Raw genomic sequence first — 27263 nt, 5'->3', positions numbered from 1 at the left:
GAGCGAGGGAATCTTTTCGAGCTCGAACCCCTCTCCATCCATCTCCTTTCCTTCCCCCTTTCACTCGCACAGTCCTCTTTGTTTACTCACAACAAACGCCTCAAGAACCGCTGATCTCTCTTCCTCTCTTCTCACTTCGACTTGAAACAGATCACAGCAGCTAACAGGAAGAGCAAGATCTCGAACTTCATCGACTTCCTCTCAACGCGCTCTCTCCCGGTCTCTCGCCCGTCACGCACCTCCTCTCGACATCCTTCCATCGCTCTTACCCCGAATCCGAATCGAACCGACCACACGCCAATCGCTTGAAGGCAAGGAAGGAAAGTAATGGACTCGAGTTTGCTTTACTTTACCCTCGCTTTCGCTCTCATCTCGTGCGTCGACCCTCCTTTGACCTCCTACTCAGCTTCCGCAATGAAGACTGATCGTGGTGACTGCCGGTGTCGGACTCTCAGGCTCCTCTGCGCATCCTATACGACTCTCCGGACCCTCCTTTCGCTCGTTCCAGGTCATCCTCTCAATCGACGTCGTCAACTACCGACGACTATTCATGACTCGAAGAACGGGATTCTGACGGAGACGGCCGGAAGACGTCCTCGGTTGAAGAGCGCTCAGCGTTTCACGGCTTACCTGGCGATAACGGATGTCTGTGAGTTCTCTCCCTTTTCTTCGGGTGAACCTCGCTTTGTGCTGACTACAGGTCTTGTGTGTCGATCAATCAGTCGCTACCTGTATACTCCTATGGGAAGTCGCTAGCGCAGTGAGCTCGAAGTCGTCGAACCTGGGATACTCAAAATTGAGCGATACTCGACTTTACCTTGCAACGACTGCGAGACCGACAATTCTCCTCATCGTAGCGGTACTATCTTACGCGAACGTTATTCAAGGTATGTTCGAGTCGTTCGATCTCCGTCTACGAAGGCGAACGCTGATAGAGGACGTGACCTGCAGGTCGATCGATTTCGCTTGGTTTCGCTGATTAGTGAGTCTCTTTCACGCTTACATGCCCTCAACAGCATGTTGAGTTGTCGGTTGGCTCCCTGCAGTATTGTCTGGGCGCCAGCTCTGGTATTCTACGTCGTCGGATCTTCATTAGCGAGTCTCGAAAATGAGACGAGTCCTAAAGTCTGGATCGGCTTGATCGCTTGGTTGTCGAGTATCACGCTCATCGGTACATCCTATCTTGAACAATCATCCTTGAGAATCGCTTGCTGACCCTAACTCGCCTCTCACTGCGTTCAGTCAGCTTTTGCTTCAGCCGACTTCTCGTCGCGATCTTGCGAGTCCGATCACTCACTCGCAAAGAAGAAGTCGACTCTCTCCGACAAGAGAATACCTCTCAACGCTCCAGCAACGATGATCTCCCGTACCACCAACGATACTCGCTCACTTTTCATCCGAATTTCTCAAACCTCTCCACAAACTTCGTTACGAACATTGGTCGATCGAGTCGAGGTCCTCCTTCACAAGACGTCATCTTTAGTCGACCTTCGATGTCCAGTGACCCGTTCCGACGATCTCACGACCTCGATTCTCGAAGAGAGTTCCGTTCTCCGACTCCTGGCTCGACTCAAGGACTCCTCGATCGCGCGATGACCGCTACTCCCGCTTCAGATCGATCTCAGGAGACGAATTAACCCGGAGAGGAACAAGAGATAATCGAGTTCGATCCTTCTCGTCGCCATTCATTGGGAGAATCAATCGCCTCTCGAGCTTCGACCTATCTCGCCGCTGGAGGCTTCGTTGGGAACTCGGCAGTTCGACAAGCTCTCGTCAAAGAAGCTTGGAGAGATCAACAGCCACCGGGGACGGGTCATGCACCGAAAGTCGAACTGTCACAGAAGGAAGCGAAAGGAGCGATCGTTCGTCTCGGAGGTCATCTCTTCTCCTCCTTACTAGGTTACGTGAGTAAACGGCTCGACTTCGCTCTCTTCGTCCGTGAGTAAGCTGACTCGTCACCGATAGGCTCTCGTCTCTCCCTTTATCTGTCTTCGAATCGCAAAACCTTCCTCCTCCTCGAACTCTCTCCTCGTTTCGTTCCTCCTCGTCATCGGAGTCTGTCAACCCTCCCTCGTACTCGCGTACCAATGCTGGACCAGTGAAGGTTTCTGGTTCCGACAGGCTCAACCTCCCGTTCTCACCTCGTCGACCGCGAACGAGTTCGACAGGGTCGAGGTTGTCTCGAAACGAGATCTTGCTCAACGAGCTGAGAGCCGAGCCTCTACATGGAAAGACTCGCTGCCGGGAATTAGGCCAGATGGGGAAGATTGCGATGCGGATCGCAAGAGCAGAATCGGTGAGATTTCGATTTTCCCGCCTACTCTTCCGACGCCACTGACGCTCTCCTCCCTCTCTATGCAGGACGAGCTCTCTCCATACTCTCCACTCACCCGAAGCTCCAACTCCTCAACGCCGCTGACGAGGAACCCAACTCGGTCGTCGGCTCAACCTCGGGATTCGTCAAATCTGCACCTACGACTGGACACGTTCGACTCCGAAGTCTCAAATTATCGAAAGGAACAATCGCATCGATGGGTCACCCGAAACCGTCTCGACCACGAGCTGGATCCTCAGCTTCCCGCAAAACCGTCGGAGGATTCGAACACGCTAGAAACACTTCTGCTCCAGCAACTGAATTTGATCGAGCTATCGCGATGCGACTTCTCTCTTCCAGACCCAAGACGCCGAATCCGCCAATCGGCAGCGAACCTTCCGATTATCTTTCCCGTCAAAACCAAACTCCCTCTCTCTCCCCTTCTCCCACACCCTCGCCTGTTCCTCTTCCCCACGAGTTCGACTTCAGCTATCGCGAGATCTCTCTCGAGACCGATCCCTCGTCAACTACTGCTTCAGCCTCAGATCCGAGAGAAAGCACCCGACCCATCTCGATCGATTTCCTCTCGTCGCAAGTTCTACCTCAACTCGTCCCTTCTCTTCGGATCGGATCATCGCTTCAAATAGACTCCCGTTCAGGACCGATCCCGACACCACCGAAATCGATGAATGTCAACGCGAGACGACGGATGAGGAACGTTCGAAGCCTCTCATTACCGCTGTCGACGAACACGACTTTGAACTCGCTTCTGAGCGACGGAGGTGCTCAGGCGGAGGACGAGATCTGGATCGCCGTCGATGAAGACGAGTCAGTACCGTCGTCAAAAGGAGCGGAGGAGGAGGAGGAACATCGAGTCGAGCTCTCGCCGAAGGTTGAATCGATCGTGGCGAAGCACGAACGAAGCGCGTCTAGCTCCATACGACTCGATATTTCATTCGACTGGGAAGCGGTCGACGAGACTGAAGTGCTCGAAGGAGCGACTATCGCCGGCGAATCTCTCGAAGGCACGGAGGAGGATCAACGTCGATGTCGTAGCAACGCACCCTCGCCAACCGCTCCGTTCACTCCGATCCTTCCCCTCAATCTCTCTCGTCGTCCCCTGCCCGTAGCTCAGTCAGCTCCATCGCCTCGAGGTTCCATCGTTCACAAAGGATCAAGAGTTTCATCCGGGTCCGGAGAGGAGGACGAAGATGTTCATACGAGCACGTTCCACTGCGCCACAGTTCGTCCAGTCGTGCGAGGATTGCGCAATCAGACAGAGTCGATCGGATCAACGGTATCCTCGATCACTTCGGAGGGTTTCAAGAATCTACTGCACTCGGCGGGAAATTGTGAGTCGACTTCAGTCCTACTGAGCTAGTAAGATCGTCGTAGTTGACTCATATGATATAGCCTGGCATGCTCCTCCCTTGGTATCGCCTATCGACGCCACGAGCTCGGTCGATCAGGCTCAACACCATTCTTACTCACTTCCCCGTCGTCCTCTCCCTACTCCTCCTCCTCTCCAACCCGGTCTCAGGCCCCTCTCCCTCCTCGGTCAGCGCGACTCCAACCAGCAGCACCAGCACTCAGCAGGATCCGACAGCGAAACCGAATCGCTCAAAACTTCTCGCTATTCAGCAGCTCGTCAAGCCGAGTGGGCCCTCCCCGCCTCGATCACCGCTCGATCATTCGTACCTCTTCCTCCTATTCCTACGACAATCGACGAAGCCGAAGAAGATCGGAAATCTCGAACTCCTACGCCGAAATCGACCCGAACCCTCAAAGAAACGAACTCGATCTCGAAACCTACTCTCGCAACCAAGCAAGGGTCGACGGCTCGAACCCCTCCGAATGTTACGTCGAGGACAAAGCTGAGATCGAGACATCAAAGGAATGCGAGCTCGTTGAGTTTGAACGATGAGAATGTGAATCTTCCGACGGTGACGAAGACGCCTGAGCGAGGAGGGCGCATGGTAAGGGGTGAGAAGGGGAACGTCACGAGGGGGATGAGGTAGTAGAGAGTTGACAGTCAGAGGGAAGACGAGTTGCGAAAACTGTTGGACGTTTGAGCTTTTCGCAAGGAATTTATTCGGTTTTCTTCCTTATTTTTGCTGCTCTCGCTGCGTCAAAGTGATACCTCGATCTCTGTCTTTCCTTCACACTTCAGTCCATGTTAGTGACTCCTTCGTGAAACCTGAACGCCTTCACGTGTTTCGATCGCTTCACTTTCTTCACGCCCGTTCGACTCCGCACGCCAAATGCGATGGTTCGCATAACACCACCACCGCCGCCTAGCGATCAGCCTCTCGTAAAGACTCCCCGACAGAGGAGAGCTCCAATCTCATCACTTCCGACAGCTTCGGATCTCTATGTCTCTTCTCTCCCCGGTCTAGGTGAGTTCCGCTGCTCATGAGCTTGTAATGATGAGCTCACCAGCAGGTGTGATCTACTAGAAACGCTCAAGACTACTTTATTCGCGGGAAATCTGCCCGTCTCATCCGATTCCGACGCTCATCTCTACTTCTTGTTGGCGCGGAATAAACATATCCCGAACCGACAGAGGCTCGTAATCTGGCTCAACGGAGGACCGGGTTGTAGCAGTGAGTGCAATTCCTCCTTTTCTGACTTCGAGATCGGATGATTGAACTTAGGCTCGCGTTCCGACAGGTTTCGATGGAGCTTTGATTGAATTAGGACCGTATAGAATCAACGAGGACGGGACAGTGAGAGAAGTCGAGAAGGGAGCTTGGAACGAATACGCAAATGTTCTATCTCGTAAGTTCTCACAAAATCGATGCTCTGCTCGAACGGCAGCTAACACGCTGTTCGTGCAGTCGATCAACCAGCTGGAACTGGATACTCGTATGTCACGAAGAACGATAATGTTCGAGAACTAGGAGACGCAGCGGATCAAGTGGTCAAGTTCTTGGAGAACCTTTATCAGATCTTCCCTGAGTACGCTCAAATGGACGTGAGTCTCTTCTTCCTTTGCCCTCTCGAGGGAAATGGTACTCACGTTCATCTCGTATGTAGACGTATCTCGCCGGAGAGTCATACGCGGGTCAATACATACCTTATATCGCATCCGCCATCGAACGTTCAACTTCAATCTCGACTCCCTTGAAAGGTCTCCTGATCGGAAACGGGTGGATCTCACCACGGGACCAATATCCGGCTTATCTGGATTATCTCGTCGAGAAGAAATTCGTGAGAAAGGGGACGATGGGGTATCGAAACATTTTGAAAGCGGTCGAGAAATGTGAGAAGAAACTCGATGAAATGGAGAAGGCGAATGGAGGGAAGGGGACAGTGTTGGTCGGGGCATGTGAAGAGATTTTGGGAGTGATGAACGCTGCGACTATGAAAGAGTGAGCCGTCTCTCTTGGCAAGTCTGTCTTTGACGAAAGTCTGGCTGATCTCGAGCGGCGCCTGGCAGTGGTTTGTGTCTTAACTCTTACGATACATCACAATATCACGCCTGTGGAACTGAATGGCCTCCCGACCTTCCCCAAGTGACTCGGTACCTCCGCGTAAACTTTCCCTTATCTCTTTTCTGTCCTCTCTCTGCTTGCGAATTAACCCCTTCTCTCATTCTTCAGGAACCCAAAGTGATTTCCTCTCTCCACGCCTCCTCCTCCTCTCGTCCCTGGTCCCACTGCGACAATACGGTCGCCTCCCATTTCTGGACTCCTCAATCAGTGCCTTCTGTCCAACTCTTCCCGGACCTGTTAACGAAACTCCCAATCTTGTTGTACGCGGGGGATAGGGATTTGATGTGTGCTGGTATGGGGATAGAGAGAATGATTGAGGGATTGGAGTGGGAGGGGAAGAGGGGATTCGTGAGTTCTTCGACCCCTTCCTCATTCTTTTCGCATGAGATTGAGTCAGAGCTCACGATACGGTTGAATTGAACGTAGAATGGATCAGAACCGCTGGAATGGACAGTGGATGGGAAACCTGCGGGAAGATGGACTACGAGAGGGAATTTGACTTATGTCGAAGTTTCGAATAGTTCTCATATGGTACATCTCTTTCTCTTTCCCATCGTCTCGTAACAGCTTCTTACTGACCCTAACGCTCGATGGTGCTGGTAGGTGCCGATGGATCAACCTCTAGCAGCACACGACATGCTACGTAAGTTTTACTCCGTTCCTCCTCACTTCCTTCTTTCGCCTGCGGCGCAGCGATACTGACTCCCCCCCTTTTTCGCTGACAACACAGTTCGATTCCTCACCGTCGATACACTCGGTTCCGCCGGACCCTCCGCCCTCATCCCCTCTCAAATTGGCCGACACTCCCTCCCTCTAATCCTCGGTTCCACTCACCCTAACGGTTCTTCCCTCCCGTCTCTTCTCTCTCCACAAGACGCCCTCGACGGATCCTCTACGTCAGGGGGCAAGGAAGGGAAAGAGATCGATGCGGTAACTGGAGAAAAAATCCTCGAAGATGGGTTCGATATCAATCATGAGAGGTATTATGGACCGAGGAGAACGGTCGCGCTTGTATTGGGGTTCTTGGTACTCGGTGTAGCTGGGTGGTTCGGGTTGAGATGGAGGAGGAGGAAGAGGATGGAGAGAACGAGGGCGAGAGGGAATGGAGCCAGGTGGAAAGGGAAGAGGAGGGAGAGTGCGATAAGGTTGGACGAGAGAGAAATTGGGTATGAGAGATCGAGAATGATGGATGATCATCAAGACGTCGAAGCGAGAGTGGGAGGTTCGAGAGGAGAAAGGAAGGAAACGACGACGACGATGTTCGATGTCGGTGAGGAGGATGCGGAGTCAGGAATAGAGGATGAAGAGGAAGATGAAGATGCGTGGGGAGATTTAGGTAGACAAGCGGATCAATGGGGAGAAGAAGAGGAGGGAGGGAATGGGAGATTCTCCACGAGCGAGAGGGAAAAGGAAAGATTCGTCTAGTTCAGCTTAGAGGAGCGTTCTGGTAGAGTCGTTGTTCTCTAGCATCATCGGTTGGTCAGGCTTATTAATGATGGGCTTTGTTGTGATAATTTATCCAAGGGTTTCAAATCGGATCAAGCTCAGCAGGGGACAGAGAATCAATAAAGACAGAACAACAACGACATAGACAGAAACAGCAACATCCGATGTATCAGCCATACAATGACGACTCACAACCCTTCTAAGCGCATTCATAAACCCCAATTCTCCCTACTTTCCATCAATCCAACCTCGATCGTCTCCCTCTCAAATTTCGTGAACTCCCCTCCCTGTCCTCCTCCATCTGCTCGTAGTCTCTCCCTCTCCATCTCTTCAACCATCCCATACACTCTTTCTCTCCTACGTTGCCCTGCAGTCGTCGTAGAAGCTAGTGCGAGGACTTCTGTAGGGGATGAGATTCCGAGGGAATGGAAGGAGGGGATAAGGCGGGATAGTTGCGGGAGATCGAGGGAGAGGAGGAAAGTTGAGAGAGAGGGGATTGATGACGCAGGGGCGGGAGTAGCGGAAGGGGAAGGGGCGGTGAGAGGTGGTGGCGCGGAGGGAGATTTAGGTCGAGCTTGGATGAAGTTTGGATCGTGCGAAGTTTGACGACGATACTGAGAGCTTGGAACGTCTGAGTGTTGAGGGGATGACTGCCGTCGATGTGACGAATAGGGGTCTCTCCGTCTGGGCGCCTCAGCAAAGTCGTCTGCGTGGGCTTCGTCCTGCTCCCGAATGAATTCGGGTTCCTCCTCTCTATCTCCGCCCTCTAGCTCTTCGTCCTTGACTAATATATACACCTCTTCATCTGAGGGTTCCTCTGACTTTACGTATTCCTCCTCCTCTTCTTGCGCTGCTTCTTGGGCTACAAGTTGTTCAATTTCGGTTCGTTGAGTTCCTTTTCCCCTCCTCTTTCCCATTATCCGTCTTTCCTGTTCTCTCGGCCCTCTACTCCGTGTCGATCCTCCTCCTGATTGTCTTGCCTCGCGAGAGGTGTCGTCGTCGTGCTCTACTCTGGATCTCCTCCTTAAAATCCTCTCCTTCCTCGGAGTCAATTCATCCACTTCCCTATCCCGCTTGAACACGAGTTCACTCGTCCTCCTCCTCTTCTTCTTCTCTGGTGGTTCATGAGGCTGTCTAGGAGTTGAGGAAGTTGAAGCGATAGGAGGGAACGGGAAGAATGGATCACTCGCAGGAACTACGACGTGACGAGGTGATGCTGAGGGAGTTTGAATCGATCCAGCTGACTTCTGCTTGGGCTTAGACTTGATGGGATGCTGCTTGAGGTGGGAAGAGGAGGAGGGAGAGGGTCGCGCGCGGTGATGAATGAGAGGAGGGAGGAAATCTAGTGGATCGGATTCTTCCGGATCGACCATCTCGTAGGGAGGTGATCCTGATCGTTTCATTCAATTCTAGTGGAGTTCAGTCGGCGCGAGTGGGGGTAGAGAGAAGAGGAGATCAAGAAGGGGATTCTCGCAAGTTTGACTCTCTCCATCTCACCGACTCATCGCCCGCGCGAGGAGAAGAAGATACACAAGTCTCGAGGACTGTCAGGAGTACTATACACGCCCTCGTACGGTAGTTTATGCTCTTGCGCTCGACTGGCACAATCTTTCGATTTAATCCCGTTCTTCGACTCCCACTCTCTCGACCTTCTACTCGTCGGATTATGTCCGCCCCCATCTCTACCGCTCCTCTCGCCGCCGCCGAGCAACCCGCGAACGGTTCGACCACCGCAACCGAGTCGGCTGATGGAGTTTCCCCAGCTCCTCTCACTAAATCCGCCTTGAAGAAGCTCGAGAAGGAGAAAGCACTCGCGGCAAAAAAGGCTTTGAAACAAGCGAACAATGCGACGAAATTGAATACGGCGACTCCGAATGCGGGAGGAGAGAAGAAGGAGAAGAAGGAGAAAGTAAAGAAGGAGGAGGTCGTCGAGGAACCTCCTTATAAGGATGTACCAGAGGGAGAGAAGAAAGGTCAGTCAGCTGTCACGAGTCTTTGACCTGGAGAGGGAGAGAAACACGAGAAGAGAAAAATGAAAACTGAAAACTTTGTCTCGTTTGTGTCCTTCAGATCTCTCGAACCCGATGGCCTCAGGTTACAACCCGACCGACGTCGAGAAAGCGTGGTACACCTGGTGGCGACAATGTCAATTCTTCGTCCCCGCTCTCCCCTCTTCGACTCCCTCCGAATTCTCTCATTTCGATCCTCAACCGAAGTTCCTCCCTCGAAACGCCGAAACCGGGGAAGCAGAGTTAGATTGGGACAAATTAGACCCGGAGAAGACGTTCGTGATTCCGGCTCCTCCTCCTAATGTTACCGGAAGCCTTCATATTGGTCATGCTTTGGCTTTCGGTTTACAAGATACTTTGATTCGTTGGTCAGTCTCCCCTCTCTCTCCCCTCCCTCTCTCGAACCCGGACGAGTACTGAGATGTTGATGTTGATGGCGTGTAGGCATCGTATGAGAGGATTCACGACCTTGTTCGTACCGGGATACGATCACGCTGGAATTTCAACTCAATCCGTCGTAGAGAAACGATTGGCGAAACTCGAAGGTTTATCTAGACATGATCTCGGAAGGGAGAAGTTCCTTGAGAGATGTATGGCTTGGAAAGAAGAGTACGTCGTTGTCTTCAGTTCCCTCATCACGAGATTCCCCAGATATTGACGAGCGGGTTGGGGTGATAGGTATCAATCGAGGATCACGAACCAAATCTGTCGACTGGGAGTTTCGTGCGATTGGGATCGAGTCGCATTCACGATGAACCCGGCACTTTCGAAAGCTGTCGCCGAAACGTTCGTCAGGCTTCACGACGATGGTATCATTTATCGTGCGAATCGACTCGTCAATTGGTGTGTCGCGATGAACACTACTCTTTCCAACCTTGAAGTGAGTTCCTGTCTCGATGGAAGCGTATGAGAGACAAAACTGAATCGTCGAGTCTCATCTGCAGGTTGATCAAAAGAACATTACTGGACGAACTCTCCTCTCTGTCCCCGGCTACGACATCAAAGACAAAGTCGAATTCGGAGTCATTACTTCGTTCGCCTACCCGATCGACGGTTCCGACGAAACGATCGTGATCGCTACTACTCGACCCGAAACTCTTCTCGGAGACACTGCGATCGCCGTTCACCCGGACGATGAACGTTACACTCACCTTCACGGGAAATTCGCCGTTCATCCGTTCCTCGGACGAAAGATCCCGATCATTACGGATTCGATCGCGGTCGACAAGGAATTTGGAACGGGAGCGGTTAAAATGACTCCAGCTCACGATCCGAACGATTACGAAGTTGGAATGCGACACAAGTTGGAATTCATCAATATCCTCAATGACGATGGAACCCTCAACTCGAACGCTGGACCAGAATTCGAAGGAATGAAGAGGTTCCATGCGAGGAAGAAGGTGATCGAGGAAATGAAGAAGAAGGGACTTTACAGAGGGGATGCGGAGAACCCGATGCAGATTCCGGTTTGTGCGAAGAGTGGAGATGTGATTGAGAGTGTTATGAAACCTCAATGGTGGGTCAGTCAAAAAACTTTGGCGGAAAAAGCTATCGAGGTGAGCGATCTCTCTCTCTTCAGATTTCTCTGAGTAAATTTGATGCTCACCCTTCATATTGGATAGCGCACTCGAGCTGGAGAACTCAAGATTCGTCCCGCCGCTTCCGAAGGTGATTGGTACAGGTGGCTCGAAGGAATTCAAGATTGGTGTATCTCTCGTCAACTTTGGTGGGGACACCGTGCTCCTGCTTACTTCGTCAACGTCGAAGGTGTCGAACAACAAGATGTACGTTCAATGTCCCTGCCTTTGCACGCATTTCTTCGCTTGACTGACTCCCTCGTGCGATCGTGCTGCAGCGTCTCTCTGGAGAATACTGGGTCACTGGAAGGACTGAAGAAGAAGCTCAACAACGTGCGGAAGCGAAATTCGCCGGCAAGAAATTCACGCTCGAACAAGATGAAGACGTTCTCGATACTTGGTTCTCTTCGGGTCTTTGGCCTTTCTCGATTCAAGGATGGCCTGACAAGGTGAGTCAGCTACTACTCTACTTCACTGCAAGTAAGATTCGCTGACTTTCCACGTTTAGACCCCCGATTTGGAACACTTCTACCCTGCGTCGGTCCTCGAAACCGGTTGGGACATTCTCTTCTTCTGGGTCGCCCGCATGGTCCTCCTCGGAATCTATCTCACCGACAAGATGCCTTTCTCGGAAGTATTCTGTCACGCAATGATTCGAGATGCGCACGGTCGTAAGATGTCGAAATCCCTCGGAAACGTTATCGATCCAATCGATGTTATCGAAGGAGCAACTCTCGAAACGTTGCATCAACAATTGAGGATGGGTAATTTGGCTGCGAAGGAGATTGAGATGGCGGAAAAGGGACAGAAGAAGGATTTCCCGAGTGGAATTCCTCAGTGCGGTACCGACGCTCTTCGATTCGCTCTTTGCAACTACTCTTCCGCTGGTACGTCTTCTCTGTCACTTTGTTGCGATGTACGAGTGCTGATCGCTTCGACTCGGGCAGGTCGCGATATCAACCTCGAAATTCTCCGTGTTGAGGGTTACCGAAAGGTGCGATGTTTTCTCACTCTGTCGACATCGGGAAAGATGACTGACTGTTTGAGGATGCGGCTGGACAGTTCTGCAACAAGCTATGGAACGCTACCAAGTTCGCCATGCTCAAACTCGAGGGAGGATTCGTTCCCTCTCAATCCGAAAAGGTGAATCTATCTATCACCTTCTCTCCTCTTCCAAGCTTTACTGACCGAGAATGATTCGACAGCCTACTGGAAAAGAATCGCTCGTCGAGAAATGGATCCTTCACAAGCTCAACAGCGCCGCCGAGAAAGTCAACACGGCACTCAACGACCGAAACTTCATGGCTGCTACGTCTGACGCTTACTCCTTCTGGCTCTACGAGATCTGCGACGTTTATATCGTACGTTCTCTCGCGGTGTGCGTGATACAGACTTAGTGACTAATCGATGTTTTCTGCTCGCTCAACAGGAAGCGATCAAACTCGTCACGGATCCTGCTGCCGATCCCGAGGCACGTCTCTCTGCTCAAAACACCCTCTACACCGTACTCGACAACGGTCTTCGTCTCCTTCACCCCTTCATGCCGTTCGTTACCGAAGAACTTTGGCAACGACTCCCTCGTCGACCGACTGATCAAACTCCTTCGATCATGCTCGCCAAGTTCCCTGAAGCTGTATGTCTCATCTATCTCGCTCGTCTGCTAGAGATCACAAGCTGATCGCTCGCTGGGTGGTTGGTAGGACGCTTCGAGAAACTTCCCCGAAGCTGAGAGGGATTTCGATCTCGCATTCAACGCGATTCGAGCGATCCGTTCGTCCGCTACCGGTTACAACCTCAACTCGAAACTTCAAGGTATGTCCTCACTTCTATCTCAAAACTCCTCGCAGTCTCCCATGCTCACGAAATTTCGTTTGCGGATTAGTCTTCTTCCACGCCCGCAACCCTACTCTCGCCCAAACGTACCGAGACGCTTCTTCTGCTCTCAGTGTACTCATCAAGGGTTGCACGTCGTTCACGGTCGTTGAGGACGAGAAGGATATTCCCGTTGGTTGCGTCGGTGAAAACATTAGTTCGGATTTGAGCGCTTCTCTTCTCCTCAAGGTCCGTTCCCCTCTCCCTCGTCATCTTCTCTCAACATCGAAGCTGATGACTGTCTGGTGAATTGGTAGGGAGTCATCGACGCGCAAGCTGAACTCAACAAAGCCGAAAAGAAACGAACTTTCGCCGAATCGGCTCGTGATAAACTCGTCAAACAACGTTCTGCTCCCGATTACTCGACGAAACGACCTGTTGACGTGCAAACGAAGGAAGCGGAGAAGGTCAAGGAATGGGAAGCGGAAATTGATGCGTTGACGAAGGCGATGGAAAACTTTAAAACTTTGATGTAGAGCTGCGATTTCTTACGCTGTCTTTATTCCGAATCTCTGGAACGATTGAATATTCTAGACTCACTCCTGACCATGAACGAGGTTGCGAGAGAGTTGTGACATTGAAAGCGTTGCGAAATCCGAATCGCGTTTCAGTCTCTACTCAATTCACGATTTCTCGACAACCCTCTCAGAAACCCGGTGAGCTAGCTATTCTCCAAGAACAGTACTTCAATGGACATGATACCTAGTAAAAGGTTCGAACTGGCTCTCTCCCACTCGAGACTTCGCCCTCATCTCTCTTCCCTTCGACCCTCCGCTCTACGTCTCTGGGCGACTCGGGGCTACTCTCCAGCATTCAAGAGTAGCTCTTTCATCACCCTCATCGACGCAAACCAACTCAAACGTCTTCCCCTCCTCAAATCCTTTCGACATCATTCTCGACTCTGTGTCTAACCGCTTCTCAGCTGTGTTTACCTCGACTGAGATAGTCTGAAGGACTGGTGGTGGGAGGAGAGCAGGAATGAACCCTTTAAAAACATGACACCGATTCCTCCCTTTCTTTCCAAAACGATTCTGGTGTAAAGGCAGGGTTCGACAATCCCCTCCCCCTAAAAGCACCTCAGCACCAAGCCAAGCCCTTCCAGTCCTTTCATTCGAGAACAATAACTGGAGAATTCAGGGTGTCCTGTTCCGACGTTTGGAGAAGGAAGGAAATTTAAGATTTCTCCCGTCGGCCTCGAAGTTCGTTATGCTACTAACGGATGGAGAGGGAGGTTACAAATACAACGCCAACCTCGGTCAGCGATCTAATTTATCCAGACGAGTAATAAGGAGATCGCGGGTATTCAATGGCGGACAGGAATAAGAGAGGAGGAAATCGGAGGAAGAGATTTCGAAGGCAAAGCTTGAGGACGGTGGGAGAAGAGTCTTGAGACAGAGCGTAGCTGCTCCAAGTAAACAGCGTCTGATCCATCAATCATCCGAGATCATCGTGTTTTCGAGGTCAGAACTGACCTCTTTCTTTCTCTCGTTTCCTCGAATGCGAAACAGGTTCGGAGGATGAGCTCTCGGCAGGATAACGGGATCACGGCTCACCTTACTTCGATTCTATGTTGGACTTTCCTTCCATCTCTCTTCACGAACCTCCTCCTCTCTTCGTTTTATCGAATCTCTCCTTCCTCTCGACCGACTCTACCTCCGAACGCCTCTCCTCCTCAAGTCGCTTCGGCAAACTCCGCCGCACAACGACATTTCCGTCGAGCTCGAATCACCCTCGTCCTATCCTACCTCGCATATTCGATTCTGACCGTTTATTGGTCTCAAAGTTCTGGAGTCAACCAAAATTACTACTCCCTCCTCGGACTCTCTCGTCAAGTCGTCGACTCCGAAGGTTCCTCCGCCGTCAAATCGCAATGGAGACGTCTCGCGCGGATCTACCATCCCGACAAGGTCGGAAAGGGAGGAGAACAAAGATTCGTTGAGCTGAGAAAAGGAGTCGAAATTCTCGAGAATGAGAACAAGCGTTGGGCGTACGAGAGGTTCGGGCCGACGATCAACGAATGGGGTAAACTCGTATCGAATCGGGAATTCCTCGTCAAGGGTGCGACGAACGCCGGAGCGTTTTGGGTATTCGCGTTCCTTTCTATCGCCGGGATCAGTTTCTTTCGGAAAGATGAACGGAGGAATAACTTTGTGAGCTCCGGTCTCAGCCAGCTCAACGTGCCCGTTGTGTTGACCTTGCTTTCCTTGGTTCACAGTGGAGATACCTCCTCCTTGTTCTCTCCGCTTCTCTCGAATTCCATTTCCTCCTCCGACCCTCTCCCTCTCCAACGTTCTCTTTCCTCTTCCCGAACCGACTCACCTACGAGCACATCGCCCTCCTCCGTCAACTATTCATTTCCCTCTCGATGGCAATATCCCAACTCACCCCTCTCCTCTTCCCCGTTCCTCTCCCTTCTGTCTCACCTCTCGTCGATCCCGAACAAAGCAGGGAACAATCTCTGGAGCTTGCGCTACGAGACGCGGAGGAGTTGAAACCATTGTTATCGAGATTGGCTCATCTGACGAAGGCAGCGGAGATCGAAGCGACGGGTTTGCAACATCTCGAATTGAGGCCACTTGTATTACTCGATGAGGAGGAAACCGCGAAGGAGCAGAGAACGGAGTTGGAGGTGAAGAAGGAGATGGAAGGGAGTAGGAGAAAGGTCGTTGAGGGAGTGAAAGTGCAGATGAAGTCGACTTTCGAGGACCTACAACTGAAGAGTCATCCGAACACTGCGAGGATTTGGGAAGCGGCGGTGAAGAATGGGAGGGACCGGGTGGAGACAGGGTCGGAAGGAAAGAAGGAGATCGAGAAAGAGGCGAAAATTGAGAATGGGGAAAAGTCGGACCCTTTCGAGCAGGAGGAGGAGGAGGAGGAGGAGGTTCAAACGTCGACAGTACTCGAGCCCTTCGAATCCGTACCATCACCGCCGACCTCTCCGCGCCTGAGGACTTTCGAGATCGAGGAGGTAAAAGATGAAACGAACAACACAGATGGACACTCAGAAGTCGCTGGCTCGACAGGCTCATCCACCCATCTACCTTCGCCACCTCCTGAACTAGAGAACAAGTCAAAGTAGATGGTATCCTTAGTGCTTTATCTGCTGATTTGAATACGAGTTCGAGAATTTCTGTTTTCGCGCGAGAATGACATCTGCAAACGAGAGGCGTTTCCGCGCTCCCGTTCGTTCGCATTGAACGTCACTGGCTTGATGACCGTTGTAGGCGAGTTGTCAGCTCAGAACCACGAGCAGAAAGCATTGCGAGAGACTTGAAAGTTCGATTTCCGCGCGAAGCTCCTCGATCTCCCTCTATCAGCACGACTCTCATCGACCTCGACCAACATCATACAGAGAGCTCAGGATTCGTAGTCAAGCTCACCTCGAGGCGTCGCACGAACTCATCCGCTCTCAAACGCGACAGACGACCTTGATCAAGAAACAACATCAACTCGCTGCTCTCGCACAGTTATCGCGGTTCGACTCGCCTGGACTGATAGACATTCTAGAGTATACCTCCGGCGCTTGGCTAGCTAGCCTCAACATCACTTCCCCTTCCCTTACCCCACTCATCTTCCTCCCTTCCTCTCGCCTCCCGCGGTCGCCCTACCGACTGGACCACGATGCAACAAGCCGCTAGACTTCTCCCTCCTACATCCTTTGCCTCACCCGGTCCCTCGTCGATCCTCCTCGCACGTAGGGACGATGCCCCTCCTCACAAAGTCCCAGTTCTCTCTTCCTTCGCCCGCGTAACTCCAACCGAGCCCGGCGATCCCTTCCCTTCCATCTCCTCATCCGATCAAGTTCGCGTCAAGAATTGGATCGATCGAGACCTCGAATTCGAAACGAAATTATCTGAAGCGAGACAGAGGAAACGAGCAGAGGTGATCGCGTTGGCGGAGGAAATGACGAACGGTCAGGATTGGTTAGGACCAGTTAATACGACGACGACGGGAGGACCGCCGCAGAGTCAGTTCAGGATTAGATGGGATGATGACAAGGAGAGGGAATTGAGTGCGAAAACGAGAGGTCCTCTACGGAAACCTATCAAACTGTGAGTCTCATGGTTCTTAGCTATTCTCGTGTTCAGTCGTGCTGATCAGGTCTCGTCGCGGGATAGCTCGAAACGACAACTACGGTCTGCCGCTTCGAGATCAGAAATTCTGATTCCGATTCGTCTAGACATCGAGCACGAAGCCTGGAAGTTACGAGACACCTTCACCTGGAACTTACTCGGTGAGTCGTTCTGCTGATCAGCAAGTCCTGAACCGGGACAAGCTGAGCGCGAATCGTTTCTCACCTTTTCAGAAACCGACATTACTCCCGAAAGTTTCGCTTCCCACCTCTGCGCCGATCTACGGTTACCCGAACGACCATTCCTGAAAGAAATCATCACGACGATCAAGAAGGCGATCGAAGGCGCTGAAGCCAGCGATCAACCTGAGGCGCTAACGAGTGGGGATGGAACGACGCTGAGGGATCTCGAGGAGAGTAGGAAATGGTTTGAAGAGAGGGCTTATGAACGGAGGAGACAACCGGTCATGAGCGGTTTAGACGCGGAGGGAGATGTGATCGTGGAGGAAACGAATGTACCGAACGAGGACGCGGCGGGAGATGAACTACGGATAACAATCAAGGTGCGAAAGTCCTCGCCCTCGTGAGATCCTAGAGTCATACTGACTCGTTCGTTTGCTTTCTGAGTAGCTCGACATCACTCTCGACGCAACTCAACTCGTCGATCGAGTCGAATGGGATATCAACAATCCTCGAAATTCGCCGGAAGAATTCGCGGAAAACTTCACAGCCGAGCTAGGCTTGACTGGAGAATTCACGTGAGTCTTTCCTCACTCCCGATAGTCTCACACGAGTCGAGCCTTGCTGAATTGACTTCCGATCGGTGAAACAGAACTGCGATCGCTCACTCGATTCGAGAACAAGTCGACACTTACGTCAAATCGCTTTCGCTACTCAACTACGCTTCGACTGGAACAGTGACGGACGACGAACTTCGACGAGAATTCCTCCCGACCGTCCATGATCCTTTCCGCTGGGAAACCGCCGATTTGTACTCTCCCGCGCTAATCCAACTCTCTAACGAAGACGTCGACCGCAACGAGAAGGAACGAGAACGAGAAGTACGACGCAAACGTCGACAAACGAAAGGACGAGGAGTTACCCTACCCGATCGAGAAGCAGTGAAAACTCATCGAACACTCGTACCTCGACCTCTTCCCGGCCTCATGCAAACACAATTGAACGGAGGCGACGTCGTCTACCCAATGCCTGAACTATCTCATCCTTATCCTCTCGTCGTTTCGAAATCGTTACCGCCGAAACCTCCAGGACTCGAAACTTCAGATTCTGCGCCGCTTCGACTCCTCGTGAAAGAACGAGACGCCCCCGCAGGTCCAGCACCGGTTCTTCGAGGTGCTGCGCTGGCGAACGCGATCGCGAAACGAGCTCGACTCGCTGGAGTAGAACGGACTGAAACTGGTCGACCTGAAGATTTCGGTTTGCATCCCCACATGATCAATGGAGTTTGGCATTGCGCAAACTGGTGAGCGTGTTCTCCCTTCCTCCTGTCGTGCTCGTCCACTGATTCCTCGTCCCTCATCCCCTCTCACTCGACAGTGGTGTACCGGAATCTGTTGCGGTTGGTCGTCGAAAAGGTCCTACTGGAGTGCAGAACCTCTGCGGGGCTTGCGGTACGTCTCAACATCTGCCAGTGTGTCAAGAGTCTTAAGCTGACATTGTTGATTACGTATCATCAGGTAAACACTACAATCGATTCCGAAAACAACGAATCTGCGAGTACACGACAGACCCGAACTTTCACGCCGCTGCGAAAGCGAAAGAAACGAATCCAAGGGGGCGACCAGCTGCTTCTACCACGAAAGAAGGCGTCGTCAGAGGTCGACCTCGGAAACAACAAAACGGTCCTTCACGAGCCGCCGAGTCGTCTACTCTCCAGATTCCAGCAGTCAAAACAAACGGAGACGACAACGACGAAGGAGACGACGACGACGATGAGGAAGCGGGAGATTCCGACGAATCGGAACAAGTTCGAGCCCCGACTCGCAAGAAACGACGACCGAATCAATACGGTTCCCCCGATACGCCATTCGTCGCCGACGACTCTGATTCTGGTTCGGCTTCTTCCGACTCCTCCTCCGACGAAGAACAAGCTGCGGAAACAACGGTCGTTGCCCCTCCTCCTCCCCAAACTCGGTCGAATCCTGTTCAAACTCAATCGGTTCCTCCTCGGCCTGCAGCGCCAGCTCTACCTCGAGTACCCGATTCTGCTTCCATCACGACTCGAGTGAGTTTTCGAGATCGCTGCTTTCGATCAACTGAAAGAATTCGTCTGACTCGTCTTCATTATGTTTCCGTTTTGCAGCCCGAGCCACTTCCATGGATGATCGCTGCCGCCAACGATCTACGAGCGAGACAAGTTGATGATCGATTCGAACTTATACCAAAGCCAAAGCCAGGACCAACAACAACCTACGAGTGGAGGATCCGTTGTCTCGATTGCCCCGGAAAGGTGAGTTCCGCTCTGTTCTCTTTCTGAGTCGATTAGATCTTGCGAGCTGATCTGCCTCTACCGCGAGTGTAGCTCTACAACTTGGGACCCGGCGAGAGTTTCGAAGGCTTTTTCGTTCATTTCAAGAATCGAAATCACCGAACGAACGTCGAGAACCGACTCGCCGCAGCTCAACAGTAACCTCAGTAGTCTCTACGCAAACTGGTGCAACTTCGGCGGTCGTATGGACTCGCATTTCTGTTTCGCTGTCTCTCTTTCCTCCACGAATTTGATCATCTTCCGAATTCGCCGTCTTTTCTGACCTTTCTGAGCGAATCGATATCTACTGTGCCTTCTTCGACTTTGGACCGGCATTGAGAATCAAAGGTAAGCATTGAGAATCCTTTTGCGCTTGACACAGGCTGCTTGACACGAGCTAAAAAAACTGTGAGCAAGCAGAGGACTGAGGAGAGGCTCTGTACCTCGGTCTTGGGACTGCTCCTGAGTCTTCTCCTCCTGCTTCCGATCAACGCCGGAATTCACATTCGCTTTAAGGGGAAATCCCGAAAAAGTTCGGAAGAGGGCAGCGCGCCTCTAGGGCTCGAACTCAATGGCTTCCTCCGATCCCGAATTTCGTTCGATCCAATCTACATTACCTACGATAGCTGATCGTTCGTCAACAATGGACAGATCGAAATACAGAACGGTACCAGAACGGTCTCGACGAGTCGAAAGTAGCATGAGACAACCTTGAAGTTTCGCTAGCGGGCAGGAAGGAAGAAGGACTTTTAAGGATCAGCATGGCCGAAGATCAGGTACAGACGAGCGAAGACCGATCACTTCTGTAAGTCGCCGACATAATTTTCGTGATCGCGTTCCTTCCAACACTGTCTCCCTTCGCTCTATCTTGCTCTCAAGTCTCGAACTCTGTGATCAACAAGTCTCCCACGAATCGATTTCGGACGACGATATCATCGAGCGAAAGTCAACTTTCTACAAGCACGCTTTGATCAGTCTCCGGGCTCGCCCCGCTCTCCTTCTTCCTCCCCCCTTCATTCGATATCGGAGGACGCCGCACGATGTCGCACGAAAGCCGACAGCACAACACTCGAGTCTGGAACGACGACCAACGACTTCAGCGTTCAGCAACTCGGGCTTCAACCTCAGAGGATAGCAACAACGATTCGCATCACTTCTACGTAGGTCTGCTTGTTCGATGCTCCGGCGTATACTTACTGACGCGCTCCGTGGTACGACGCAGAATAACACTTTCGATTCGAAAATTTCCTCACTTCACGACTCGTCGCTGGTCGACCGTCATCTCGAGGTTCCTGTTTACAAAGGAGCGAAAGGTCGACATCTACGTCCTGACACCGCTTTCCATCCCTACAAGTCATCTCAAGGTTCCCACCCTCCTCCTCTTCCGCCTCAGAATCCACCTCCTTCGACCCTTCCTCCTCCGTCGATCGCTACGCCCTCGTCCTCTTCAAAGCCGATACAGTTCATCGAGTCAACATTCCAACCCGGTGGTGACCTGAATAACCCAACGCAGACAACCTCAGGAGGATCGGGCTACTGCAGACCGAAGAGGGAAAAGGTTTCTCAGCTTCAACTGTCAAAGTTGCTCAAGTTGTTCGAAACGACGGATAATCCGTCATGTGATGTGAGAGATAGTGTTGGAGCAGTGAGTCTTTCCTTTCGTCTCGTAAGTGTGCGTGGTGACCGAGCAGAAATCGTTCATTCGCGTGCACTAGGAAATTTCGATGTCGAACCGCGAGGTACAAGTGAGTCGTCTATCGCTGTCCTCGTTCGCCACTAGATATATCAGGCTTACAGTGTCACCTCTCCAGGTATGGTTCCAGAATCGACGAGCAAAAGTGAACCGAGAAAAGACAAACGCAAACGAAAAAGGCGACTCTGCGTCGGCTCGCTCGCGTCCACCTTCGAAAGAAAGAGCTCCGTCACCACGCCGTCCTACACCGACTTCGATTACCAGCCGTCCCGCTCCCTCAGATCTCGCTTCAGCGCAGCATCAATGGCGATTCTCGAATTCTCAACCGTCGCGACCACCTCCATCTCTCCACCAGACATCGCAAGCACAACCTCAGTCCGGCCGTCCACGAGCTGAATCAGTTCCGAGGTACCGCAAGACGTTTGGGGATCAACGAATCCTCCTCCCTCGTTCTTCGTCGCCTCTCCCTTCCCCCGAAGTCTCCTCGACAGCTTCCGACGCTTCTTCCTACTTTGCAAACTCTCTCACGCCTCCTTCTTCGTACACGGCAACCACCCCAGGAACCGACTCTTCTAGTTCGCACGGACACAGTTTCCCTCTCGACTGTCAAGATCGAAAGTCGGAGGATCCTTCGCACCTCGCACTGGTTCGATCGCCTGCGACAGCTTTCCGTCAATTAGCACTCAATTCTCCACCTCTCGAGATGTCCAGGCGCGAACCATTCTTCCATACCCTCGAGATGCCTTCGCCTCCTCCGCCAGAAGAGGTCGAATACATTCGACTCGCTCCAATGCGCTCGAACTGGGCCAATTCTTCTACAGGAACAGGCTCGGCAACGTTTCCAGGTGCGCGAAGGAGATCGCTGAGCACGTCGGAGCTCGTCGCCGGAGGAGGAGGACGAATCGGAGCGCGTTCTCAACTTCGACTTCGTTCGATTCAGGATCTTCTCAATCCCGTCGTCGACCTCGGTACCCCGTCCTGTACACCCTCTTCGACTCCTTCGCTTTCCTGCCCTTCGACCGCAGCCTCTCCCGTCGTTTCATCCTCACAGAATTCCCCTTTCTTCCAGGCTCAAGCTCCTTCTCCTCGACTTCCGACCCCTCGACGACCTCTTCTCACGACTCGACACTCGAGCGATGCCGTTCCGACTCTGTATCGAGCTGATCATCGTCAATTCCCAAGTCACGAAGGGGGACTGACTGGTCTGGGAGTTTTGAACGAGCACCACCGCTTCGTTGCGAATGTGCATCAATCGCGACCCTATTCAATGTACCAACCTTATTGATCATTTCCTTTCGTCTAGTCATACACACCCATTCACCTTGTTGTTTGTCTTTATCGTTCTCTTTCTCTTGCGACTGTTCCCCTCAAATTTGTAGCTCAAGTTTTGGTTTCTCTCTGCTCTCTTCCCCTCTTTCACGACCCGATTCGACGCTGTAAACGAAAGCTATTGTCTACTCTTAACGCCGAGTGTCCAAGCTCGTGTGCATCGCCTGAAAAGTTCGGACTTTGTCATCAAGTTCTCGGACCGTCCGGTATCCGACCGGGGTCTCTTCTCTCTCCCTTCTCCCTCTCACTTCCACCTCTCGGTGCATGCTATCTCGATCTCTACGTACAGCACTCATCGGATCACTACAACGCAACATGTCTACCGTCGCAAACAAACCAGTCGCTGTCGAGATTACGTCGGATGTGAGTTTCTTTCTCCCTCTTCCTCGCAGCAGGTGATCCGCTGCTGACCCACTATCTGTCTTCGCCACTATGCTGTAGTCCATCTGTCCCTTTGTGAGTCCTGAGCCCCTCATGTTCGAATTCCCTCGTTTCCCACTCTCATCTCTCTCGAGCTGACTTCATCCTTCCCCCTCCCTTAGTGCTACATCGGTTTCAACCGTGTCACCTCTGCGATCTCCCGGGCCAAAGCCGAACAACTGCCTCTCGATTTCTCTCTCCGTTTCGCCCCCTTCCTCCTCGACCCAACTCTCCCTCCTTCTCCCGGTGAGAACAAGCGCGAACGCTACATCCGTCGATTTGGAGGTAAGGAGAAGGTAGCCGCGATGGAGGAAGCGATGAAGGAGCGTGGAAGAGGCTGTAATCCGCCGATCGAGTTCTCGTATGGAGGAGTTGTGAGCCAGACAACGGACAGTCATAGGTTGATTGAGAAAGCGTATCTGGAGAAGGGTGAAGAGGGTCAGAAAGCGCTCGTCGCAAGGTGAGTCGTTCTTCGTTCTATCGAGTTGACAAAAAGCAAAACTGACGAAAAACGACTCTCTCGAATGCGCTGCAGGCTCTTCAAATCGTATTTCGAAGAAGAGGAAGACCCCGCATCGCACGAGATCCTTTCCCGCGACGCCGAAACCGCCGGAATCATGTCGAAAGCGGAAGCGCTCGAATTCCTCAAATCGGATGAATTGTCGAAAGAAGTCGAAGCTGGAATCAGGAAAGCTCAGTTGAGGGGGATCTCGGGAGTACCGTTCACGATCATCAACGACAAACTTGCGATCTCGGGCGCTCAGGAGGAAGATACGTTCCTCGAGGTCTTTAGGAAGATTGCGAAAGGAGAATTGCAGGCTTAGATTGGTTGACGGGAAGGGAGGAGGATAGCTAGGACGCCGTGGCGGAATACTGTAGGATATCGCATCGAAATCAAAAGCATACTCTCGAGCTTACAAGCTCCTCGTCTTGCCGGACTTCAGGAGAAAGTGAGAAAAAAAAGGAAAACTGGGAACTTCTGCAACATTTATGCGAATACTCACACTAACGTCACGCAGCGAGCAGTGAGTACTGTAGTTTCAGCTTAGAGAGAAGCATTCCTTTCTCCGCCGGTACCTGCGACTTTAAAGCGCGTGAGAGTCGCGCTTTGAACAAGTTCCCCTCTCTTTCTCACGCGCCTCTCATACTACTCGACCTCTCGAAGCCCTCAATGAACGGCAGTAGCCCGAGAGAGATCAGACTACCACATCTATCGCCCTCTGCTCGCTCACCGTCCAAACGAAGATCAAGTTGCGGCCGAAAGCTCTCCCTCCTCTTCTTCGTCGTCATCGCGATTCTCTCGTTCGATGGGCTGTTCTCGCATAGGCTGATAGGACACAGTCGGGTGGATCCTCTGGCGGCGGAACAGCTTGAAGTGGTGGATCAAGAGCTGATAAAAGTTTTGGTCAAGACGAAGGATGCCATGGAGAAGAGGACACCGGTAGAGGATCTAGCTGGATTCGCAGATAGGGTGATGGTCTTGTCAGTAAGTCTGGAACGTTCGCTTCGAGAGATGAGGAGGACGAAGCTGATTCTTCTTTCGCAACCTCCTCTCATCCGTTCTCCTCTTCTTGCCGCTCCTTTGCCTCTATCTCTGTCAGGAACTCGATGCATTCAGAACCGAACTCAACACAACCTACTCCCATTTGAACGCCTCGACACAAGCTCTCTATACCCGTTCCCTGGAACACCACCATTCGACTCTCTTCTCTCACCTCTTCCCCTACATTCGCAAATCCCGCAAGATCTCCCGCTCATTCGAGCAACTGCGTTCGCGCTACACGATTCCTCGAGGCATCATCATTCCATGCGGGAACGACCAATTCGTCTACGCCGTTCATTTAATCGCGACACTCAAACACGTTCATCGAACAAAACTACCGATTCACGTCGTTTATGCCGGAGGAGACGATCTCGTACCAGAGAAGCGAGCGGCGTTGAGAACTATCTCGGAAGACGTCGAAACGATCGATATTTTGAATTTCTTCGATGAAGACCTCGTTGGAATTCACGGAGGAGGATGGGCGATCAAGGTATTTGCGATCTTGGCGAGTCCGTTTCAAGAGGTCATCATTGCGGATGCAGATGCCATCTTTATGCAAGTGAGTCGCCCCGCCTTTTTCTGGTTCATTCTCCTTTTTCCTGTAACTTTTGGAACCCTGACTCTCTCCTGCTCCTCTAGGACCCGGCAAACATGTACCTCGACCCTGGGTACAACCGCACCGGCACCCTCTTCTTCCGAGATCGAGAAATCTTCCCCGGCGACGGTCAAGTCCACGAATGGTGGCATTCGATCATGAAGGATCGCACTCCTTCCCCACAGATGGCGAAATCGAGGTGGTGGTCGGAACAAGCGAGTCGGGAAGAAATGGAATCGGGAGTGATTGTTTTCGATAAACGAAGGAGAGAAGTGAGCTTGGGATTGGTATTCGTTGGATATCTAAATACGAGAGCAGTGAGGGAACCCGTTACGTATGCGATGACTTATGGTGAGTCACGCCGTCTTCTTTCCATCACTTGCGCTCGTCATTCGAGCGAGGTACTGACTCGCTCTTCAATCGATTCTCTTGCTCCCAGGCGACAAGGAATCGTTCTGGATGGCCTTCGAACTAGCAGGGATCCCGTATCATATGGACGAAAGATACGCCGGCATCATCGGACAGTTAACTCACCCCGACTCGAAATCTCACTCTATCGACTCCTTTATTCAATCGGATCACTTGCTACATCTCGACCATCGTGGTAGCATCAGCTGGTGGAATGGGGGACTGTTCGCCGTGAGTACCTCGGTTTCTTCTTCAGAGACGAGAAACTTGAGTCGAGAAAATCGACAGAGAAGATTCGAAACTCGCTCGAACTTGTTCTCGTTCTGCGATCGCCCTTACGCTCACATCAGCTGACGCTCTACCGCTTCCATTCTTCTAGGAGAAACGGGTCAAAGATCGAGGCTACCTCATTGCGACCCATTGGGCACCGGGCTCCGTCGACTGGATCTGCGATACCGAACCGTGGTCGATGCGGACAACGCAACGCGACGTCGTCGATCTACAGAGCGACAAAGAGTTTACAAGCAAGTTGAGCGAGATGATCGGTGCCGCGGTGTGGTGGGAAGGTAGATTGTGCGTTCTGATTCCCTCATTTTCGAGTATCAGCTCTGAGGCTGATCTTTCTTTCGTTCTTTCGTCGTTCAGCCCGAGACTATTAGAGCAACATTACGCGAGTGACTGGGGCAACACGCGATCGCATCGCAATTAGTGTCTCGAATGAATATAACCATTTGTATCTCTGTATTTCTGTCGATACCCTACTATTCGGTTGCATGCAAGCTTACTTAGGTTGTACGATTCCAATCGCCATCGATGTCGTGTCTCATGAGGCTGATTGTGTATCAGAGAGCAGAAGTTGACGCTCATTGAGCACGAGTCACGATTGAATGGGTCTCGCAAAACTCCTTTGCTCGAAACCAAGCGCTCCACGCACACACTCAGGGCCTATCGGTGTCCTCACGCTTGGAGCTACAATCATCAACTTGCCGATGGCGTTCATCGACCATTCGCTCACTCCCCTCTGGATCGCCGTTTGCGCCAACTTCTGTTTCATTACTTTCTTCGTGAGTTCCTAACTCGTTTCCTCTGAGCGCTCGAGAAGAAACTTACCACCTCTCCGCCGTAGACGCTGTACCTCTGGGGATTACTCTTCCAAGAGATTGATTACGGACAAACTTGGTGGAAGATTCCGATTCATTTGCTCTGCGCGATCGTCATTCAACGTGAGTCCTCCCCGCTTTTCCGCTAGTGAATGATATCTGACCAAGCGCTCGACATGTAGCCTTCGCGTCGATCGCCGAGGGATTGTCTGCGATTTGGGCCATGGCTTCGGAAGACTTTGGAAAATTCGAGGGTAAGTCTCTTTCTTCCGTCTCATCTGTCCTCTATACAGTCACTGATGTCCTCCTGCATCGTCGTATTCGTCGCCCATAGTTATCGTGAAGCGTTGATCAGACGTCGTCGTCGTCGTTCCGTTCATCAACTCTGTCGACAAAAACAAACATTTTGCATATTCTTCCCTTTCCCTCCTCTCTCTCATCTCGTCACTACTCTACTTTATCTACCATCTTCCCCAGCATCTCTGTCTCATTCTCATCCTCATCCTCATCCTCAGTTATTAACGTACAACCATCTCTTATACTTTCCCTCCCTCGTTTATCCACGGACAATCATACTCTCTAACACGGCATTCTCATCTTGATCATACTCTCTCTTTCTCTCTGTCTAGCTCATTCTCTTCTGTTCTTTAGATTCACGTTCTCTCTCTACTTCTCTCTCGTCGAGGACGGCAAACTTGTCACTCGTTTTCTCTTTTCCTCTCTCACGCACAAAGTGTTCTTTCCGCTTTCTACCTGCATTGCTCCAAACGACTTCTGCCAGGAACGAGAGGAACTCGGGGAACAACACCTTGCGAAACTCGACGTGTCACGTGACAACTCAAAGACGTTTTGAAAAGTTCTTCTGACTCTCCTCTCCTCCTACGTCTCCCACTCTCACTCTCT

At 51.8% G+C, this 27263-nt stretch overlaps 9 protein-coding genes across 9 annotated transcripts; 8 read left to right on the top strand and 1 right to left on the bottom strand.

Annotated features, from left to right (window-relative positions):
* Positions 1–327: 327 nt before the first annotated feature.
* On the top strand, positions 328–4332 carry JCM6883_004310 (uncharacterized protein; the record flags this gene model as incomplete). Its single annotated transcript, XM_076633026.1, has 10 exons — positions 328–374; positions 456–649; positions 723–887; positions 952–982; positions 1047–1171; positions 1243–1500; positions 1759–1904; positions 1966–2296; positions 2362–3666; positions 3728–4332. The coding sequence occupies 10 exons, from the start codon at positions 328–330 to the stop codon at positions 4330–4332; spliced, it is 3207 nt and encodes a 1068-aa protein (XP_076486940.1).
* A 248-nt stretch (positions 4333–4580) lies between these two features.
* On the top strand, positions 4581–7233 carry JCM6883_004309 (uncharacterized protein; the record flags this gene model as incomplete). The annotated part of the gene is made up of 10 exons (XM_076633025.1): positions 4581–4710; positions 4771–4917; positions 4985–5092; positions 5152–5288; positions 5351–5685; positions 5754–5847; positions 5917–6156; positions 6235–6339; positions 6412–6451; positions 6539–7233. The coding sequence occupies 10 exons, from the start codon at positions 4581–4583 to the stop codon at positions 7231–7233; spliced, it is 2031 nt and encodes a 676-aa protein (XP_076486939.1).
* Positions 7234–7463: 230 nt separating this feature from the next.
* On the bottom strand, positions 7464–8657 carry JCM6883_004308 (uncharacterized protein; the record flags this gene model as incomplete). The annotated part of the gene is made up of 1 exon (XM_076633024.1): positions 7464–8657. The coding sequence occupies one exon, from the start codon at positions 8655–8657 to the stop codon at positions 7464–7466; it is 1194 nt and encodes a 397-aa protein (XP_076486938.1).
* A 263-nt stretch (positions 8658–8920) lies between these two features.
* On the top strand, positions 8921–13188 carry VAS1 (valine--tRNA ligase; the record flags this gene model as incomplete). The annotated part of the gene is made up of 15 exons (XM_076633023.1): positions 8921–9227; positions 9325–9631; positions 9708–9872; positions 9942–10143; positions 10208–10819; positions 10886–11047; positions 11119–11289; positions 11349–11727; positions 11788–11834; positions 11903–11983; positions 12046–12201; positions 12270–12473; positions 12541–12652; positions 12723–12901; positions 12970–13188. 15 exons carry the CDS (start codon positions 8921–8923, stop codon positions 13186–13188), a joined length of 3303 nt encoding a protein of 1100 aa, XP_076486937.1.
* Positions 13189–14229: 1041 nt separating this feature from the next.
* JCM6883_004306 (uncharacterized protein) lies at positions 14230–15791 on the top strand (the record flags this gene model as incomplete). The annotated part of the gene is made up of 2 exons (XM_076633022.1): positions 14230–14862; positions 14928–15791. The coding sequence occupies 2 exons, from the start codon at positions 14230–14232 to the stop codon at positions 15789–15791; spliced, it is 1497 nt and encodes a 498-aa protein (XP_076486936.1).
* Positions 15792–16333: 542 nt separating this feature from the next.
* JCM6883_004305 (SWI/SNF chromatin-remodeling complex subunit SNF5) lies at positions 16334–19434 on the top strand (the record flags this gene model as incomplete). The annotated part of the gene is made up of 9 exons (XM_076633021.1): positions 16334–16764; positions 16831–16946; positions 17019–17347; positions 17415–17542; positions 17617–18267; positions 18342–18415; positions 18482–19029; positions 19108–19254; positions 19327–19434. The coding sequence occupies 9 exons, from the start codon at positions 16334–16336 to the stop codon at positions 19432–19434; spliced, it is 2532 nt and encodes an 843-aa protein (XP_076486935.1).
* Positions 19435–20312: 878 nt separating this feature from the next.
* Positions 20313–22250, top strand: JCM6883_004304 (uncharacterized protein; the record flags this gene model as incomplete). The annotated part of the gene is made up of 4 exons (XM_076633020.1): positions 20313–20432; positions 20495–20917; positions 20988–21017; positions 21084–22250. The coding sequence occupies 4 exons, from the start codon at positions 20313–20315 to the stop codon at positions 22248–22250; spliced, it is 1740 nt and encodes a 579-aa protein (XP_076486934.1).
* Positions 22251–22609: 359 nt separating this feature from the next.
* Positions 22610–23538, top strand: JCM6883_004303 (DsbA family oxidoreductase; the record flags this gene model as incomplete). Its single annotated transcript, XM_076633019.1, has 4 exons — positions 22610–22657; positions 22736–22750; positions 22837–23174; positions 23250–23538. The coding sequence occupies 4 exons, from the start codon at positions 22610–22612 to the stop codon at positions 23536–23538; spliced, it is 690 nt and encodes a 229-aa protein (XP_076486933.1).
* A 347-nt stretch (positions 23539–23885) lies between these two features.
* JCM6883_004302 (uncharacterized protein) lies at positions 23886–26882 on the top strand (the record flags this gene model as incomplete). The annotated part of the gene is made up of 10 exons (XM_076633018.1): positions 23886–24200; positions 24316–24816; positions 24897–25203; positions 25292–25491; positions 25640–25833; positions 25906–25934; positions 26203–26324; positions 26387–26483; positions 26543–26614; positions 26716–26882. The coding sequence occupies 10 exons, from the start codon at positions 23886–23888 to the stop codon at positions 26880–26882; spliced, it is 2004 nt and encodes a 667-aa protein (XP_076486932.1).
* Between the last annotated feature and the right edge of the window lie 381 nt (positions 26883–27263).

Source organism: Sporobolomyces salmoneus, assembly GCF_050403485.1.
Source record: "Sporobolomyces salmoneus JCM6883 DNA, S_salmoneus_JCM6883_v1_ctg33, whole genome shotgun sequence".
In the NCBI taxonomy this organism is placed as follows: Eukaryota; Fungi; Basidiomycota; class Microbotryomycetes; order Sporidiobolales; family Sporidiobolaceae; genus Sporobolomyces; species Sporobolomyces salmoneus.
Note: the sequence above shows the minus strand (reverse complement) of the source record. Positions and strands in the feature narration are given on the sequence as shown.